This window comes from Panthera leo, chromosome E2 (assembly GCF_018350215.1).
Source record: "Panthera leo isolate Ple1 chromosome E2, P.leo_Ple1_pat1.1, whole genome shotgun sequence".
Classification (NCBI taxonomy): domain Eukaryota; kingdom Metazoa; phylum Chordata; class Mammalia; order Carnivora; family Felidae; genus Panthera; species Panthera leo.
Genome location: NC_056693.1, coordinates 48,218,381 through 48,239,198, shown reverse-complemented (window position 1 = coordinate 48,239,198; position 20,818 = coordinate 48,218,381). Strand labels below are relative to the sequence as shown.

Here is a 20,818-nt window from a genome sequence, read left to right as displayed (position 1 = left end):
TGTCCAACTTGCTCAGGGGCCCGGCGGGAGTTCAGGGGCCCACCCCCACCCCCTTGGGCAGGTACAGCCTGGGAAAGCCACGGGGGGAGAGGAAACACTCCAGGGTCCCGAGGGAAATCACGCATCTTCCTCGACAACAAGATGCCCACCAGATGTCTGTCTTCAACAGCTCTGGGTGCTTCTGTCCTACGGACAGCAAGCACTCCTGCTCCCTGAGCTAAATGCGCTACTGCACAAACAATGGCTTTCAACTTGTCCGTCAGAAGAGTCTCTTCCTCTCTCTCTTTGCCTAACACCTGAAGGAAAGGGTTAAATCATTGTGTGTTTCTTATCAGGCCTGTGGGTTCATCTCAGCAGTCTGCATGGACCATCATTATGCTCCTCTTTAAAGCCGTCAGCAAAAAATAAGGAAATGAAACGAGAAGTAGACAGGCAGGCTGACGCTCCCGACAGCTGGTCCCCAGCAACCTTCGCTGAAGGCTCTCACTCCCTGTCTGATCACAGGAAGGAGGAGGACAGCACATGTCTTCAAGTCCTCCTCCATGTCTGATGCGTGCCGTGTGCACCCTGAGAACCTGGGCTGGGGGGCTGGGACTGTGGCCCGGGCTGGTCAGTGGTGGCCTGGCCGGCGGGCTTAGCAGGCAGCAGGTCCAGACAGCTGGCACTACCCAGAGGAAGCAGGTGCTGGTGCTGCTTCTGGGGGGACGGCAGGCTGGACAAACGAAGCAAAGGACTGGGAGGGATAAGTGTGAGGGGCCCAGCCATAAGGATCCCTCCATCCCAGCCCACTGGGTTCCCGTGCTAGTGCCAAGGGCTAGAAGACCTCAGGCTGTGTGGTGTAGCAGTGAGGCACGGCCTGGGGCCAGGCTCGGTGCCCAGTGAAGCCCTGGTGGGGTCCACGAGGGGTGTGAGCCCCGGAACAGACAGCCAGGCTGGACATACTAAGCCCTCAGGAGGATGAGGAAGGAGAGCCCACAGGCCCAGAGGACCCTCTAAGGAGCTGGGCTCCAGGTGGTCCCAGCCCACAGGCTGTACAGGGCCCCTCAAGGTACCTGGCCCTGCGCTCTCTCACAGAAGGGATAAAGTGGTGGGTGCAGAATTAGCGGAGAGCAAAGGTCTGCAGCGTGGCTCCCACCAAGCCTGGCAGGCATGTGGCTTCCTCAGTTCCCTTCTACAAAATGAGGATTCCCATCAGCCCAGGCTGCTAGGGAGACACTAGACAAAGCAAGTGAGGCCTCACTACCCTAGCGGCTGTAAGTGGAACATGGTGTTGGCCACCAGGTCACCAGCTTCTCAGAGCCTAGGGCTCCCGAGCGGGTGGGGAGAACACGCACGTGTGCCCACGGTGCCCACACTTCTGCCTGGTGCCGTCTGGGGATGCTGCTTACTGCTCTGAGCTCCTTCTCTCCGAGCCCCTGATGGAGTGTGTGAGGCTGGTAGAGGATGGAAAAACCCATTACAGTCCAGTTCTCCAGGGGGAGGCTAGTTACAATTGCCTTCTTCAAAGGCCTCTCTCTCTGCTGGTTCTTGAAAGGCTTCCAGGCAAGGAGGGCTCATCAAGAGAACTGACACGTCTGTAATTTGGAAAACCATATAAAGTAAACTGTCACTCCTGTGGGGCTAGACCATCGCTTTCCTGGTGGGGGGTCTCCTGTACCACTTCTAATCTCCACTTCAATCCCACCGACTGTCCAACTCGATGTGAAGAAAAGCTGTGCAAATCTTCTTCTGGCCAATCAGGATAAGAATCCAATCTGTCCCTCTGTAACTGTGGTTCTCACCCGGGATGATTTTGTTACCCAGGGGGCACCTGGCAATGTCTGGAAACATTTCTGATCGTCCCAGCTGGGAGGGTGGGGGTGCTGCGGACATGAGTGGGCAGGGGCGGGGGGTGCTGCCCTAGATCCCACAGCAGGACAGCCCCCAATGCCAACGGCGCTGAGCTTGAAAAACCCTGCTCTATACGACCTCAGAAAAGCACGAGGGCAGTGACAGACTTCCACCACCACGGGGATACCTTTTGGTGGTCTGGACCATTAGAAGCCTCTTCCTCCCAACGGGCAGAAACTTTATGGTCCTGCTGTTGGTCCTTCTGGCCAGGCAGGCCTGCCCCCTCCTGCAGCTCAGTCTTTTGCCTCGTGCCCTCAAATCACCCTCAGCCCTTGAGCTAGGGCCCTGGCAGGCAGTGTGGAATGAAGTGGCCAGGGGCCTGCTCCTCGCATTTCCCTCCCTCAGCTTTCCTGGTGGCTGGGCAGGCTCCTGGCAGACCCCTGCGGGGCCTCATCTCCCCTCAGTGCCTCCTGCCACCCCCTTTCACTTCTTCCCACCTCTCAGGTCCTTCTTCTCAGCCTCCTCTCCTGGCTTCTCCTTCTCTCCCCAACCATTACACACTGGAGCTCCCTAGGGCTCAGTGGCCTCAGGCCCTTTCCCTTCCGCCTCTGCCCCTCTTACCACTGACCGTTCTTATTCCCTAAGAAGGAAAGCCCCACAAGGACGGAACCATCTAGGGTGGTACTCTGCAGAGTCAGTATTCAGTAAATATCTTGTGAGTGAATGAATGAATGACCATGTTATCAACTTCTGGATTTGTATCTTGGCCAAAGGTCCCTCTTTTGAGAGTCAGGTATAGCAACCTGCTTCTTCATCCTCCTTTGATGTCACCAAAGCAATTTAAACTCAAACACGGGACCCTCCTTCCTCCCTGCTCGTCCTCCAGAGCTCCCCTCTCAGGGACTGCCACTACCAGCCACTCCGTGCTCACACGAGAGTCCTGGGTGTCATTCCCAACACCCTGTCCCCTCAGGCCCTCAGGTAATCGGTCACTAATGATACTTCTTACGAATTACAGAATGCCGCTGCTTCTTCCCATCCCTCTACCAAGCAGTCACCATCTCCCACTTGGACAACAGCCTCCCATCTGGTCTCCCGCACATCCGCCTTGCTCTCTCCACCCACCCCTGAAACACAAATCTGGTCACACTGTCCCCCTAATCCCAGCCCTTTCAGTGGCTCCCCCTACCCCCCAGCCTCTGGGTGAGGTCCCCAACCCTTGGTGTGTCCAGCAAGGCTGGGCCCCTCTCCCCCTTGTCCTCTGGATCACAGCAAGATGAACTCTCCACGCTTTTTGATTTGAGGGCTCTGTTCAGGCTGGACCCTCTGCTGGCAATCCCCCTTCAGCCCCTGGACCCCGCAGGTGGCCTCAGGCGCCTTCCCGACTCCATGGACCACACTGGTTCAGTTTCCTGAGCATCCTGGACAGCTTCAGTACCCAGCACCCCAGCTGCTTATTTCATGGGTCAGGATGAGACCCTTTGGTGACTTAACAGGCAGCCAGCCAGGGCTGAGAACTACAGCCGTAGAGCATCTGAGGCCACTCAGACTACTCCAGAAAACCACTCCGCCTGGCTTTGTTGGGAAGCCTGGAGAAATTCGTGCCCCACCTAGATTTTGGTGACCTGACAGTCGCTCTTCTGGTGACCTGGCTCCTTGGAGCCGATGGGGAGGCCAAGGGACAGACTCAGTCATGCTGCTGCTGCTGGGAGTTCTAGAGGCCTAGAAAGGACTGTCCAGGACAAGGCTCGCACGACTCAAGAACCCAGTTCTGCCTGGCCAAACCCCATGCTGGCAGCTGGGCACCTGAGTACAGCCCCGTTTCATGTTCCATCTGGCTCACCTACTTTCTCCCCCAAAGACTCCAAACAAGGGCGCTTAATGAGAGGACATTTAACCTCAGGGGAAAAGCGTCTCAATAAGTGAAAACCTCATTTGGGCGAGAAACGGCGACACTGACCTGTCTCGTGTTGGCAGCACCAGCCACCCGGTGTGAGGGAGGCTTGTTTCTTCATGAACAAACGCAAAGGAAAAGGAGGGAAGAGAAGTGAAAGAGAAAATGCTTGCTCCGCCCTTTCGCAAGGGTGTGACATGAAAAACCGTGGCTGTGCGAGGAAGAGAAGGCACACAGAGCCTAACCTGATGATGAAAGCACCTCGGACCTCCAGGAGCTTGCGTTCGCTGCTGAACCTCTTGAGAAGGTTGATCATGAACTTATAAAAGTAGGAGTTCATGGTAGGGGTGGAAGGAGAACATTCTAAGCCTTTGGTACCTGCAGAGAAAGGGACAGAGCCGGGATTTACTCTATGTGTCCACAGGGTGACGGGACCCCCACAGATCATAAACAATTGTAAATGCCAAAAAAGGCGGTGGTGGGGTCTGTGTGTAACAAGGTGATGGAAAAATCTTTAATCAAAGTCCTCGGGTTAATGGCAAAAAGGCAAGGGCTATACAAGTATGTATAAGCAAATACAACTTTGCTTACTGCACAAATACCCATTTACCTGTCCACCTCTCCAGCCAACCCCCAATTACTTACTGAACACCTTCTATCTGTAAGACCCACTGGTATGCGTGCTAGTTTTTTTTTTTTTTTTTTTCTTAGAAAACAAACCTGTACCTATTATTTCAGTAAATAAAACACACTTGGGCTTCATTTTGGCTCGTTAAGGACACATGACAAGCGAAAGAGAAAAAAGGGGTGAAAGAGGCACACGACACCAAAAGTCAACAAAACTCACACTCCTTTCCCAACAGTGCTCACGAAAAGGTATATGACGCGCACACCTGTTGGATCAAAGACAGCACACACTGACAAAATGTTACCAAGGGCTTCAATCTTCACTCAGTGTTTTCAAATCTGTCATTTTTCTTCTTTGGGCCAAGATGCTCGTTTAGACTAGTACTCTAAAGTCTAAAGACTTTCAAAGCGCAGAGCTGTCTTCAGAACCAGAAGCACATTCGGGGTATCCCTCTGATATGTATCCCAGCTGAAAATACACTAAGGGCCAGATTCAGCCCCTCTCCCAGATCCAGCCCAGCATAGCCCCCTCCCAGATCCAGCCCAGCCCAGCTCCCCTCCGCAAGGTATCCGGCATGGAAGGGTAAGAGCAGGGCTGATGGAATGCCTGGCTGATCCCCGTGTAGTATATTCATACAGCTATGGGATTTCCTCGTCTTTCTTTTGTAACAACACTGCTGGGAAGAGGTGTTAGAGACAGTAGGAATCCTCATCCCCCTGCCCAAGGCACTAACAGGGCATTTAAACACAGACACATAGACACACACACCAGCTTAACAGATACAATCCACACATCATAAAGCTCATCCTTGTAAAGTGTACAATTCAGTGGTTTCCAGTATATTCATAAAATTGCGCATTGATCACCACTAATTCCAAAACATTTTCATCACCCCAAAAAGAAATCTCGCACCCACTAGCTGTCACTCCCCATTCTTCCCTCCACCAGCTACTGCCAATCATTAATCTACTTTCTGTCTCAATGGACTTGCCTATTCTGGACATTTTGTATCAAAGGAATCATACAGTATGTGGCTTCTTCCACTTGGCATAATAGTTAATTAAGGTTCACCCATGTTGTAGTCTGTGTCCACTCTGTATTCATTTTTTGTGGCTGAATAATCTGCCATTGTATGGATATACCACATTTTATCCATTCATCAGTTGCTGGACGTTTGGTTGCTTCCACTTTTTAGCTATTAAGAATAATGCTACAGGACACCTGGTCGGCTCGGTCAATAGAGCATGAGACTCTTGATCTTGGGGTCATGACTTCAAGTCCTACATTGGGTGTAGAGCTTACTTAATTAAAAAAAGAGAGAATAATGCTGCTATGAACATTCATGTATAAGTTTTTGTGTGTACAGGTTTTCATTTCTTTTGGCTATATACCCACGAGTGGAATTTCTGAATCCTATGGTGCCTCTATGTGTAAGTTCTAAGGAACTGCCCGACTGCTCTCCACAGTGCTGCACCGTTTTGCATTCCCACCAGCAGGGCGTGAGGTTCCAATTTTCCCACATCCTTGCCAACACTTGTTATTACCTGTCTTTTGATTATAGCCATCCTAGTGGAGGGGAAGGTCATAAAGATTTACTGGTATGCTTCTTTCTAAAAGTTGTTTTTTCAAAAACATAGCTCTTACATTTAGGTCTCTATTTTAATTTTTGTATATGGTGTGAAGAAGGAGTCTGAATTCTTTTGCATGTAGATGGATCTCCAACTGTCCCAGTATAACATGATATCGGCTTTCTTTTTTAGATGCTTTGTTTTTTTTTTAAGGTTTATTTGAGAGAGAGAGAGAGAGAGAGAGAGAGAGAGAGAGAGAGAGGCAGAGAAAGAGGAAAGAGAGCACCCCAAGCAGGCTCCTTGCTATCAGTGCAGAGCCCCACGCAGGGCTTGATCTCACAAAGTGTGAGATCATGATCTGAGCTGAAATCAAGAGAGTTGGATGCTTGACTGACCGAGCCACCCAGGTGCCCCTAGATGCTTTATTTTTTTTATATTGTATTTTTGTCTAGCTTTATTGAGGTAACATTAACGTATAACATTATATAAGTTTAAGGTGCACAATGTATTGTTTTTATACATGTATACATTGCAAAATGATTACCATTGAGCTGTGGAGTTAGCCAATACCTTCATTTGTTTTTTCTTTGTTCATCTGTCCATTGTTTTTTGTGGTGAGAACATTTACAATCTACTCTCTTAGCATTTTCCAAGTATAGTCTTTTTAAGTATAGTCTTACTAATTATAATCACTGCTTTTATGTTAGATGCCCAGAACTTATTAACCTCTAACGGGAAGTTTGTACCCTTTGATCAACATCTCCCCAACATGGCATCTTAAGAGCCAACCAGCAGTTACCATTTACTGAGGACTTACTATGTGCCACGCATATCTAAAACCTTTATGCACAGTATCTAATTTAATCCTCAAATCAATACTTGAAAATATGTGCTATTATTATTCTCATCATATATGTGGAGAAGCTGTGAATTAGGCTGAGGATTAGCCAAAGACACAGAGCCGGTGAGTGGTGGTCTCTGAGCCCAGGCAGCTGGTCTTCAGGGCCCATGTTCCCAACAGCTACACAGGCCGCCCACTCCTGGTGCCTGGGGAGGTTTGGGGTTAGTGAGTTAGGAAGCAGGAGGCAGAAGAACGGAGCTAAGACCCTGCCAATACTGAGGACACAGAGACAATGATACTGTCTGGAGAAAGCACCTGGCCGCCGCCCTCTGGGAACTCAGGGACGACACTGGGGGAAGCAGAGTGGCCGACAGAGACATCGGGGCCATCACTTTCCAGGCTGGCCTCTCTTTGGTTCTAAAGCCCTGACTTCCTCCCCAGACCAGGGAGAGGGTGGCCACACGCCTGCATAAAACAGGGAACCGAGCTTGGCTGTTTCCTCCTCCTCCCAGAAACATCTCCTCCCAGAAACATCAGCCCCAAGCACAAAACATGAATGTGTGGAACCATCCACAGTACCAGAAGCAAGCCCTACATGGGAGCCCCAGGGGCTGACTTCATTAGATGCCAGTGGTCAGAAGAAGCAGTAAAACCCTCCTTTCAGTAGTTTTTTGCTCAACTTATACTTCCCTTATGTCCTTGAGTGCTCCTGGTGGGGAAGTGGCTGGGAACTGGAAAAGGTGCCTTTTTGTTTCACTTCTCCCAGCTGTGAATCAATCTGTGAGCATTCCTTACCAGGAGTCACGCCTTCAAACTACTGTCCTCTCTCCTGAGAACCTCTACACAGCCCCCTTGAACTGCGTGCAAGGGGCGAGCCTGGAGTAAGAAGGCCAGTTCAAGGGCAGGCCTCACTGAACTTGATGTTTGCAGTGTGTTGCTCTGGGTCCCTGCCCGGAACAGCCTGGCCTGGGAGGTCCTGAGTGACTCTGGAATGGCAAACAGTCTCTGCTCCCTGGCCCAGTGGGGCTGTTTGCAGAATCAAGTGTCACATTCTTACAGATTGAGTTACCCTGGGCCCAGCTGGGGCTGATCTCTGAAGAGGTGGCTGCAGATACAGCTGTTAAAGTACCTCCTCCCTGTCCCCACACTGCCCACGGTGGCCTGGCTGCATACCCCCAACACTGGCGGTGTGTGTGGACTGGAACCTTCTCCTGGGTGCTCATTTGTGATGGCTCCCTGTATCCCTGTCGGCTTGTTTCTGTATACGTACCCTCCAACCTACATCATTTCCAGGCTTAGGACCATTTGGGTTCCAAAAGACAAAGGGAACCAAACAGGGAGTGATCATAAATACTCCCTGATGCGGGGCTACAGTCTCCATTTCCAATGGGCCCGGTATCTCGGGCAGGCGGAAACATCAAGCATAGTGTTTTAGAGCAAGGCTTGGGAATCCATTAGACCCGGTTCAGATCAGATGTCCACCGCTTACTAGCGGCACAGGTTGGGGGAAGTCTCTTATCCTAAGCCTCGGTTTCTTCATCTATAAAGTGGGGGCATTAAGAGCCCCTATTCCTTCAGTCAAAAAAAATTTATTTATTTATTTATTTATTTATTTATTTATTTATTTATTTATTTAAGTTTTACTAAGTAATCCTTATGCCCAAGGTGGGGCTTGAATTCACTACCCTGAGATCAAGAGTTGCATGCTCCACCAACTGAGTCAGCCAGGCACCCCCAATAAGAGCCCTTATTAAATGAGACAACACATTGAATGTACTGGGACCGGGGCCTGCCACACAGCCTGTGCCCAATGAACGGGGGCTGCTGCTATTCGCAAACACGCCATGACTCCGACAGAGCACTGCAAGGGGCAACCTGTTCCCATTCTCTGGGTCTTGGAATAGATGACTGAGGGCTGGGGGACAGTCTGGAAAGTCTCTGAGTGAAGGGATTTCAGATCTGGGACACGTTCACAGTGCTCTGCTGGGAGGCAGGGAGGCTGTGAGGAGAAGAGGGTATGATTATCTGTGACTCCCCCATCCCTGGCCCCACATTCGGGGAGGCAGATCTGCCCGTCTCTCCGCTGATGGCTGGCCTAAGACAGCAGAAGGAAAGGCTTGGGGCTGCTCTGAACACATTCCTGGTCTTCTCAGCCAAAGCCCCCTCTGGGCCACACAATCAACTCTCGATGTCCAGGCCTGCCCCTGGCGCTGAGGCCCCTGGCGCTGAGGCCCTTAGTGGGAGGGAGGAGGAGGGCAGAGTGACATCTGGGAGAAGCCACGGCAAGTGACTCACATTCTCACAGTAGTGGTTGCTGGGAAAACTTCCACAGCTCAGCCCTCCCAGTGCTCCCAACTGTTTAAAGGCTACAAAGAGCAAACTGAGTGGGGGGCCGGGAGCCTGCCTGTGACCCAGACCAGGCTTATGGGAGTGTCAGGGAGCTACTGGGGCCCGGCCTGCTGGGGCCTGCAGCTGTTGGGGTAGGGAATTTTGTTCCTCAGGCTCCCACCCACCAGAATGGACTCTCTCGAGGAGGAGCCTCTGCAGGACTGGGCTGGGAGCCTCAGAAAGCTCACTGCAATCCTGGCCCAACTGTATAGAAATGGCAGGTCCGGGCAGGAGAGGCAGCCCTTCCTGAGTGGGCTGGTCAGGGACGGGGAGCAGCTTAGTGCTCACCGCGGACAGGGTGAGGACCTACTCGGTCTCCTCCTGCCTCCGTTTCCCACCGGCCCACCACTTGTCTGACTAACCAGCCCCTCAGGCCCGGCTGGCCTGAGTCAGAACCTGAGAGATGTTCTCAGGCAGGGCTGCAGAGGGAGGAGGAGGTGGGGCGGCGAGTCAGCAAACTCATGCCGGGAGTGTGACCACACGGATGATGGGCCTCTCTCAATGGAACGAATTTCTGCCCAACTGCAGCCTGTTTCTCCCCGTGGGAGTGCAAAGTGCCTCGCTGGCCATTTCTGTCCACCTCCGGCCCTCCATCACCTCACTCTCGACAGCTGGGCAGGGAATCGGCTTCTTTTCTCAATAGCTCTGATAAAAGCCAGCTCTGCCGGGCTCTCCTGCAGAGTGGGGCCCCAGGGCCGGGTGCTCTTGCAGAGTGGAGCCCTGGGCTCAGGGCTTCCTTTAGGAAGGGGCAGAGCCTGGACAGGACCCCAGCACCTGATTCCGGGCAGGCCCTCCAACACTGTGCTTGGGGGAGGTGCTGGGACGCCAGGCCTGGGACGCTTTTGCTCGGGTGGCATTGACGAACGCAGTCTTCCAGGCCCACCAAAATGGGGTGTGAGCTGGGGCCCAGGAAGGGGGGTGGCTGGGAACGACCTGGCCTTGGGTCTCAGGAGAGTCACACTCTTCGAGGGGCCAAGGAGAGCGGGGTTTCCATTCCCCGATCCTGCCAAGGACCAGCCCCTCAGCTGAATGCCGCCCGCCTCGAATTTCTGGTTTGAAGTCTGGAGAAGTGGGCTCTGGCAGGAAGTTCACGTGACTGCTGGCTGGCCGTGGGGCAGACAGATGCTTTCGGGAGCGCTCTGTATACAAAACCGGGCTGGTGGGGTGGGCGGCCAGGGAGCCAGCCATGCAGATGTTGCTAAGTGAAACCTGATGTGGCGACATGAGAATCTGCAGAACGTCTCACAAACAACCTTCCCTGGGATGTTTTAGATTGAGTTTTGTGGCTATGACGCGAAGGAGCCTCACATGTCAGGATAAAAATAGCTCTGGCCTCAATAGGCAATGTGAGTTACAGTTCAACAAAACCAGATGCGAAAACCTTAGTGGCCCAGCCCAGACCCAGCAGGGTCCCTGCTCAGCTCCCCACCCTCTCAGCCCCTTTCCTCTCCCTCTGTGGGTTGGGGCCCAAGTGCTCGGTCAGTCCCTCGCGTGGGCATCTCGATCCGCCACCCAGAGAGCATAGAGGAAAGGCCAGGGGCCCAGGGCAGATCCAGGGCTGGTTCCTGTCTGTGAACTTCACAGGGATGAGGAGACTAGCACAGTGCCTGGCACAAGAATTGCTCTGAGGAGGGGGCTGCATGACCGGGAGGCTGGCATGGAACCCAGGGACGCAGGTGGGGAAGGGGCAGCTTCCCCCACAGAACCAAGGGGCCAGAAGAAAGGGAGGCCAACGCCTGTGATACAGGGGGGTCTTAGGAGGCATGGAGTCTGCTGAATCGCACGGCCCAAACCCCTCAGCTGCATGGATGAAAGGGTGGCTGAGATGCTGCAGCCGCGGCACCCATGGGACTTGATCCAAGAGGCAGTCACTCTTTTCTCCAAGCCGGCCCAGCTGAGGCTGGGGAGCCCTCTGCCCCCGGCAGCAGCCCAAATCTGGGAGGCTTTCCGGCTGCCTGGTTCAGAGCAAGAGATAAGCTAATGGGCCACGGCAGGGCCCAGGAGGAACTTCCAGCTGACCCGGCAGGAGAGAGAGGCTGCATCAGGAAAGACTGCTGCTGAGTCGGGGCCGCGCCAAGGGCAGCACTGAAGGGAGATGGGAGGCAGGTCCCTCATCGAGACTGGGCCTGGGATGGAGAGGGTGAGGCTCTCCACCTGCAGACTAGTGAAGACCTGGGCAGTGGTGCTGGGGGAGCCTTTGACACAGCAGTGGTGACAGGGTGGCCAGCTCTGGCACCCCCTCCTTCCATCACGATGACAAACTCTGAAAGACAGGTACTGATCCTTACTGGGCATGTGACTCTGGCCTTTTAGGGATGAGTACAACCTAGATTTTCCTGACCCTGACACCCATGCTCTTTTACACTCTCTGAAGAATATGTAGGAAGAAGGCCTTTTAAGGCTCCAAGAGCAACAGAGAAGGCTTTGGGGGCTGGGAAATGGTCTGGTGTGGCTGGAGGAAGTGGAGGCAGCAAGAGGGATGAGTTGCTGAGGTGGCTGAGGCCAGAATGGGGTCCCTGAAGTCACTGTGAAGAGAGGGGATACACTCAAAGGCTATGCCAGGATACGCCCTAAGGGAGAAGCCTGGACTGCTGGCCTGGCCACTGCTGCTCTGTTCCCCATCTTGAGCGATGGAAGCTTCTGGTGCTGGGCAAGTGCTCTTGTCCTCTAACACGGGAGTAAAGAGAGCAGACTCTCAGGCTAAGCTCCTAGGTCGGTACCAACACCTATCGCAAGCCCCCGTCCCAGGTAAGAATAACAACGGTGCTTCCTCCCATGGTTCTTGTGAGGAGCTGGGCTCACCCACCGTGAGGTTCAGTGAGCTGACACATGGGAAGTGCTCAGAACAGTGTCCGGTCCAAACAAGCTCAATGTACTAGAGTCACCCTTACTACTGGGAAAAATGCCCAGGGATGGCTTCCTGGGTTTCTTCTAGAACTGGTTTCTGAATTTGGCGACACCAGCCTGGGCTACAAGGAATGAAATGGAATCAGAACATTTCATTTCCGCCCATGATTTTAGAACGGGGATCAAATTCCACGTTGGACCAGAGAGCCCTGTGGGGCATGATAACATGAGCAGTTATCCCACCAAGAATGTGCCCCCTTGGCTGGAAAGGAAGCATAGGGAAGATGGGATTTGGGGTGCAAACATCAGTCCTGGGGTGACCTTTGGCCCCTCAATGCCACACTGCTGCTGTGCCTGGCCAAGGTTGCTCCCTCCCTTGCAGCAGGAACATTCAGGCCCCAGGAGGGCCAGGCACATCTCAAATGAGGGACGGATCCCAGAGGTCTCCTGCTTCTGCTGAGCCTTCTGCTCAGACTCAGGGTTAGGCCCCTCGGGTCTGCTCAAAGGGAGCTCATCACCCCTCTCCCCAGAGCCCAGGGGGCCTCAGCCAGAATCTCCCTGAGTGGAGACGGGCAGAGAACGCACAAAAGTTGCCAAGTCATAGGAGACCCAAGTGGTCGTTTTCATTTCATTTCACCAAATCACAATCTAGAGAGACAGCAAAATGTGGGATCCCTCTATTGGTTTTCCTCAGGCCTGCCCACCCAGGCAGCTCCACTCCTGAAGGTCCCAGCCTGGGGCTCTGTGAAGGTCAGCAATGAAGTGGGGTGGGAGAAGCAAGACCAATGCTTCTGCCTGCATGGCTCTGTGCCGGAGGGAGAGATGTTTGCACAGGTGGGAGGAAAATCCTGTGTGGGCAACTCTGCCTTGTGGGCCCTGGGACCACTGCTGTGGCACTACTGAGGTGGGTGATGCTGCCCCAACCCTTGCATTAAATCTGCACTATTTGAGTTTACAGACCCAGTGAGCAGGCAGGCTTCTCTACAAGTGCTGCTGATTTCATCTTTGCTAGGCTCCCTGCCTCCTTGGCTTTCCAGAGAAAGACCCTTTACGGTGGGGGGCGGGGGTGGTGGTGCTCTGCAGTCGGCATGTTCTCAGAGCTGTGCCCTGGAGAGCCAGAGGGCCAGAGGAAAGCAAAATCCAAACAGGAAGAGGGTCTGGCCTTGTAACTTCTGTCCCCGTGCACGGCCAGATGGAAACAGACAGAAAGACCCTCTTGCATGCCTGAGAAGCAACAGGGGAAAGAGCAGCCCACAGATGAATGAGTGTATACTTCCCGCATGCTTTCTGACCTAAACAACCAACCCCAACATCCTTGGTGCCTGGCCAGTGCCCTCCCCAAGGCAGCTGAGGCAGGAGATGGGACAGGGCCTAACTTTGGTTTCCTATGTGCTTCTTACTGGTTTGAACTTGACCTTAACCTTTTAAAATCATGAACCCATCTGAAAAATCTGGTGCCAGCTGTGGACATGCACGCACGTGTGGTTCCCACACTCTGTGCAGCGAACGTGTGTGAGTCTCAGGCTAAGAGCACATGGCCCACGATACCGTGTATCCTTGAAGCAAGAAGAGTTATTGGCTGCAGGCACTTCCTTGGTGTTCTTTCCAGGATGGAATCTCTTCCCATCTGGCATACTTGGTTGTTTTTCTAAGAATTCAGGGTGAGTCCCTGGCTGATGTGAGCCAGTCTGACAACCCTGGTGAGCTGGGGCAAATCTTCACCACCTCAGCCTCATTAGGGGCCCACCTATCCTGGCAGGGCCAGCAGCCAAGGTTCAGAGGACGTTGCCATCTAAGACACTCTCAGTTCTTACTCCCAAGCGGCTGAGATGGCACCTCGAGGAGCTCCCTGTCTGGGCCTCCCCAGGGCACACACCCCACCTGGGCCCCAGGCCGTTTTCCGGCCCATCTCTCCACTAACGAGTAAGCATTTTAGTCATCAGCTTCTTGGTGCCCAGAGAAAAAGAAAACACCTCAGAAATGGAGGGACAAATCCCAGAGAGTCCCGGAGATGAAGGTATCCTTCCCCTGCCCAGGGCGAAGCTGCCTCAGTTTGGCTTTCTCTCCTTTTCCACTCTGAGGAGGATAGAAGATGCCAGACAACGGCTTCTTGGGGAGGGAGATCCAGGGCTGGCTCTGACCCGCGGATGCCTTCTCCTGGCTGCTGCCCTCTTCCAGTCACTTGTCACCCTCATCCCCTCACTGCTGCTCCTCTCCCCTCTCAGTGGGACCCCCACATCGCGGCTGTGTGCCGACACTCAGCCCCTGGCATTTCTGCCATCTGTCCCTGGGAATTTAGGCGGACCCCCAAGTGCTGACGTGGGACACAGGATGGAAAACGGACTCCCGGGCTGTGGGACAGAGGGTGGGACCCTCACCAAGTGTCCCAGGGTCAGGATGTGAGAGCCTCCCGGCCATGGCCTCTGATTGCTTGGAGGAAACCGGGCTCCTAGGCAAGGAAGCCACTGCATCCTGGAGAAACAAGAGAAGGAAACCGGGCTGCCACGAGAGCCCCTTACTCCTTCCTTGCTTCAGTCACAGACAGCTAGAAACTTGGGACCAGTTGCAGAAAGAACATGTGCAGCAGCAGTGGCCTAAAGCCTGGGGTCCTATGTGACACCCCACTGTAGGAGCTGGGGGGAGCCCTTGACATCAAGTGTCACCAGGAAGACGTCTTCAACGCACGAGCCTTCTGCGACTCGGCCCGGCAGCCCTGGGGTGCAGTCAGGCCCGCAGGGCCCCAGCGGCACCACCGAGCAGGGGTACTCAGGGCCGGGTAGCAGCCGCCTTCGGAGGCCCTGCCTGCTAGAGCAGTGGAAGGGGAGCTGCAGCTGAAAGGCCCTGAATCGATCTGACATCTGGCTTCTGCATCAAAGGAGGAGCCATCGAGGACCTGGTATCTGGAAATCAAGAGCCACTCACTCAGGGGACAAAGAGACACCCCAGGAGAACACCCAAGATTTGCTAGGGACTTTCCTATCAACTCGCATCGTTGGCATTTCCCAGGATGACGTCGCCGGAGGAAACTGGCGTCTGCCTGGGAGGAAGGAGTTGGGAGTTGCACTGGCCCAGGGAGAAGAGCCACCTGCTATCTGGAAGGACCCCAAGGGGCGAGCCCCAGGAACACCACAGCCACCTTCATGTCCAAGGACTGCCCGGAAACATCCTGTTTGAATTACCCCTCTCCGGCCTGGGCTGCCTGCCATGTTGTTTGCTATTTTTAGCTCCCCAATGAGGAAGGAAATGGCTGCCTGGTCTTCCACCTGTGAGACTCAAGGCTCCAAAGCCCCCTGATTCCTGACTGGGGAGACGCTGCCCCAGCAAAAGAGAGGATCCGCTGACTCAGATGGTTTTATATTTAGCCAATGGCTCAGAAGTATGAATGGTGCAGGACGATGAGGAAAAGGGGATGTGAAGGCCTCTCATGGGGGTGGGGAGGCAACAGGAGGGCAAGGTCTGCTTGCCTCTCAGAGAGCAGAGGGGACTTCTGACTGCTCATACCCCAGGAGAGATCCGGGGCTTGAGAGGGATGGCCCCAAGGAGTGCCTGATCCAGGAGGAGACCGAGCACTAGCACTCCCAGGGCCCCTGAGGCTGTAACCATAAGGGCACTACTTACCAGAAGTGTTCAGCAGGTTTGTTCTGCCAGGGGTAGGCACCTGAAGCTCTGAGTGGCTGACCCGGAGGTCAGGGCCATCAAGGGGGCCTGCGTCATCTGTCTGGCCTGCAGGGGAGGAAGCAATTTCTGCCAACACCTCCAGATCCTTCAGGATAACCTGGGGGAGAAAAGCAGAGGATGAAGGACGATGGCCTCTGGAGAGCTGCCGCCAGGGGGTGGCGAAGGGTCGGCAGAGGGTGACAGGCTGGTGAGAGCCACCAAGATTACGGCTATTAACAGCGTTCAGGAAGTTCTACAAAAGGTATGGATTGAAGAGAACACAGATGGGCAGAAGGTGAGGGCAAGTGGAGGAAAGAAGCTAGAATCTGAGTAAGCTTTCTCATGACCACTCCTCTCTGGTCCCCTGAGCAGGGACCTCAGAGGTCCCCAGGAGATGTGGAACTCAGGGTGCAGTCTGTGCGGGGACACTGGCAATGCCCCAAAGTCAACCTGTGTGAGGGACCAACGGTGCCCTCTAGGCCACACTGCTGGTGTGCTGGCCACAGCTCGGTCCACCACCAGGCCACAGAACAGACCTTTCTGCAGAGGTGACACAAGGCCACCCTCTGCCTTCAGAACATGACTCTGGGCTCCAAGACCGAGGACTTCCTAACTTCTAGACACACTGTTCAATTCTCAGCTGCCTCCTTGATGTTCATACACAGGCCTGACCCCTGCCTGCTGAGTTCTTCCAAGGAAAGGAAGACACAGAGTTCAGCATGGAGAATGGCAGAGTGAGCTCCAATCAGTGCCGTGTGTCACCAGGTTCCCCGGTGCTGCCTCACCACCCAAAGCCCTTGTACTCAAAGCCCTTGTACTCTTAGATGCTGCCTCCCCCCCCCCCCCCCCACAGCACCCACCGCCTCTTGCTCTTCATCTGGTATCAACAGCCAGCAGGGTGCTGCCTCAGCAGGGAGGTGTGTGTGTGTGTGTGTGTGTGTGTGTGTGTGTGTGTGTGGTGTGGTGTGTGTGTGCTGTAACTGCACAGCGCACCTGTCCCAGTTCTACCTCACGACACAGCAGGGAGGGCTGCTGCTCCCTCCCACCCCCACTCATCTCTTCTCTGAAGAGGAACGTGCCTGTCCTAGCACAGGTGTGCCCCCAGGGCCGTCCCTGGTACTCAGTGGACACCCATCGGGCATCCGCTGAATGACTGCCTGAACCCGGGCCAAGAATTACCATGGCAACTGAGGGCTTTGGTCCTGGACCTGTGGAAGTGACACAGAGCACCAGAGGGTGGGGCCCTGGGAGGTGGGCTGTGTGCACCATGACAGACCAGCTGGCCGCAATATGGTGACAGTGGTCAAGGTAAGGCGGTTCCAGGGCTTTTTGTGGGATGGCGAAAATGTGAGATAGTAGTGACAGTGGCACAACCTTGTGAATATGCTAAAAACCAATGAACTGTATATTTTAAAAGGGGAATTTTATCTCAAAAAAATAAATAAAGCTACTATTGTCTCTTCAAAGCGGTTCTTGTCTCAGTGTGAGCAACGTGCTAGTGCCTCATCCTGCCCGGCCCCAGGTGTCACTTCTCCTGGTGTCCTCTCTGCCAGCCTTGGCCCCTGGGTCTTCTCCCAGCAGTGCGATGTGTTCAGCACTCAACTGGCCTGCAAGCTGGAGGTCTGGCTCTCATCCTGCCACAGCCCGGCCTCATCCCGGTCGGACACGTCGCTCACTCACACACACAGATGTCACCTCGCACCTGTCTAACTGCATGCTTTCCTCCATTGCTCCCAGGCTCTCAGCACCTCCTGAGCCCCGACTGTGCCAGGTGCTGGGGCTGCAGGTGAGTCCCATGTGCCTCGGCCTGCAGCCCATGGCCTGGCAGGGAGCAGTACTCACCTGCTCTTCCACACACAAGTATGTGCAATTTTAGAACGTTCTGACCGCTGGGCCTGCAGGGGATGATGTATCCATGCTGGGCAAAGATCGTGGCTGCTAAGCAGCCTGGACAGATGGCAGGAACGAGCACTTGCCCCTGTGCCCAGGCCAAGAGCTGGGGGCCTGAGTGGGTCCAGGCCCAGAAGTGGAGAGGTCCAGGCCATCTGCTCCCCAGAAAGCTTTCTATTTCAGTGGTGGCAGAAAGCGGACAGAGAGGGAGGGGGTGGGACAGGGGAATAGACAGTGAGGAGGTGACAGGGTGGTGCTGCGTGATAAGAGTGGCCCGAGCACAGGCCATACACTCAAGATGCTCAATTGTCCAAACAAGTCACGGTCTAACGATCAGGGATGTGAAAGGAGATGCGGGAACCAGGTGGGAGAGTGACTCACTCAAATTAAACTGAGGCAAGGAGCAAGCCAACTGTGCCTCAAAAAGTTAAAGAGAGTCACCAGAGGTGTACTTCCACCCCTCGTGTTTCCCAAGAGGGCACCAAACATGTCCACACAGGACTTGCGTAGAAATGTTCATGGCATAAGTGTTCATCGTGGCTAGAAAATGGAAACAACCCTAAGGTTCTGACACCAACTCTGATGTGTTTTTTCTGATACCAGGTGGGTGTCCTACAGTTCAACTCCATTCTCATGCCATCTACCTGGATGTAGGGTCAGACCCCACCTGCTGAAGGCTCACTCCCACAAGACTGCCCTTCCCTTGCTTCAGACACCAGCCAGAGATCCAGGGCGTCACCTTTGCTTCCGACGACTGACTACAGATCAGAGGTTTCCACAATCCCCTCCTTAGGCTCCATTAATTTGCTAGAGTGGCTCATGGTCCTCAGCGAAACATTTTACTTACTAGATCACCGGTTTATCATAAAAAGATATAATTCAGGAAGAGTCAGATAAGAGACGCACAGGGCACAGCATGTGGGAAGGGGCACAGAGAGCTTCCGTGCTCTCTGGGGGTGCCACCTGCCCCGAATCTCCATGTGTTCACCAACCTGGAAGCTCTTCAAACCCCATCCTTTAGGTTTTTAAGGAGGCTTCATTACATAGGCATGATGGATTAGATCACTGGCCACTGGCAGCTGATTCGATCTCCAGTCCCTCTCTCCTTCTCGAAGGTCGGGTTGAAAGTTCAACCCTCTCATCACATGGCTGGTCCTCCTGGCAACCAGCCCCCATCCTTCTGGGCATCCAAGTCACCTCACTAACCTAACAAAAGACACCTTTATCATTTTCAACACTTAGGAAATTCCAAGGGTTTTAGGAGCTCTGTGCCAGAACCAGGGATGAAGACCAAATATGTAATTTTTTTTTTTTAACTATGTATCACAAGATCACAAACCCAAAAGTACATCAACTGATAAATGGATAAATGGAACATGGCATATCCGTGTCCTGGACTATTATTTGGCAATGAAAAGGAATGAGGTTCTGATATATGCTATAAAATGCACCAACCTGAAAACATTTGTTAAGTAAGAGAAGCCAGATGCAGAAGGCCATGTACTGCATGATGATTCCATTCATGTGAAATGTTCAGAGCAGGCAAATCTATAGAGACAGAGAGTATCTTGTGCCTGCCAGGGGATGGGGGAGGGAGACATGGGGAGTTACTGCTAATTGGTTACAGGGTTTCTCTTTGGAGTGAGGAGAATGTTGCAGAATTACATAGCAGTGATGTTTGCACAACCTTGTCAAAATACTAAAACCCACTAAATTGTATATTGTTTTTAATTTTTAAAAATATTTTGATTTATTTTAATTCAAAAAAAAATTTTAATGTTTATTTTTGAGAGAGACAGAGACAGAACATGAATGGGAGAGGGGCAGAGGGGGTGGGAGACACAGAATCCAAAGCAGGCTCCAGTCTCCAAGCTGTTAGCAAAGAGCCTGATGCCGGGCTCGAACTCAAAAGCCGCGAGATCGTGACCTGAGCCGAAGGTGGATGAGCTACCCAGGCGCCCTTAAAATATTTTATTTTTTTAAGTAATCCCTACTCCCAACGTAGGGCTCGAACTCATGACCCTGAGATCAAGAGTCACACGTTCCACCGACTGAGCCAGCTGGGCATCTCTGAATTTGTATACTTTATGGTTTGTGAATTATAACTAAAAAAAGAGAAGAGAATCAAGTCAAAACCCCAAATCAGCACCCTAATTCCCAGAACTGTGGTACTTCAGGTCAGTTTGCTCTTGCTGCGCCCATGGCCCGAAGCAGCAAGGCCTCCCTGACTCCCCACGATCTCACACCTGCTGCTGACTCCCAGGAGGGCCGAGAGCGCTCAGGGAGGCCACCTGTGTCCCTACATCTCTGAGCTGCAGGTTGCTCCTCTCAGGACTGGCTGTGCAGGTGGGTGGAGGTACATGTCCCTTAGGCAGCAAATCCTGGAGGTTCAATGTGGCAAGTGAGAAAAGTATGAGGCAGCCAAGGCCAGGCTAGCACTCAGCTATAGCCCGACCCTATGAGAGCCGCCGTGGCCCACACCAGGCTTCTGGCGGGTACTCATTTCCCTAACAGGAAAGATGCTTGGGGAGGAACCACCAGCACCAGAGAGCCCTGGCCTGTGAGACTCCCACACTCTCTGAGTGGCCCCAGGGCCAGGCTACCAGGGTGGGAAGACCAGGAGAGGAAGCTCTCCCCACTTCCAGCTAGAATTAATGTTCTCATTTGCTGCCTGTCTCTCTTTGCAGAGTCATCTGCTCGAGGGATCAGGAGTCCACTTCAAACACTCTGGTCCCCAAACTGGAGCCCAATAAGCTATACTGGGCTTTGTGGTCAGACAATCCTGCCTTCCCATCAGTTAACTTCACCCTTCCAACCCCTCTCCCGACATCTATTGAGCACCCACTGTAGGCCAGTGCCCGGCCAGGGCCTGGGCCAGGGCCTGTTTTTGTGGGAGGAGATGCGAAGCCAAACAGGATGGCCCTGCCTCTCTCAACAGTGACGCTGGGGAGACAGGCGGTAAACAACACTTATAATGCAGTGCATGTACAACCAGAGCCAGCAACTTGGCCTGTGGGGATCGAAAGGCTTCAGAAGTACCTTACCATCAGTTTGCTGGGGGGCAGAGGAAGGCACTCAAAGCATTCACTTAACTACCAAAAGCCTTTCCGGACACAGAACCAGAATCCCGTGGCACATTCCAGGAAGCTAAGCTTTGATCTAGCTCTGGAATGGGGCATGGGGCTGGTGTGAGTGTTAAAAAGGAGACAGCAGGCCCAAAATGGAGTCACCTGTGCTAAATCCCAAGTCAGCAAACCAAGATTTAATACCTAACT

At 53.4% G+C, this 20,818-nt stretch overlaps 1 protein-coding gene across 1 annotated transcript in view; it reads right to left on the bottom strand.

The window, feature by feature from the left end:
• VAC14 (VAC14 component of PIKFYVE complex) overlaps positions 1-20,818 on the bottom strand; it is a 102,133-nt gene that overhangs the window by 36,072 nt on the left and 45,243 nt on the right. Inside the window, exons 13-14 of the mRNA XM_042919806.1 lie at positions 15,615-15,771; positions 3,970-4,102 (exon numbers count right to left, since the gene is read on the bottom strand). Coding sequence (XP_042775740.1) covers positions 3,970-4,102; positions 15,615-15,771 — 290 coding nt within the window. The remainder of the gene's footprint in view (positions 1-3,969; positions 4,103-15,614; positions 15,772-20,818) is intronic.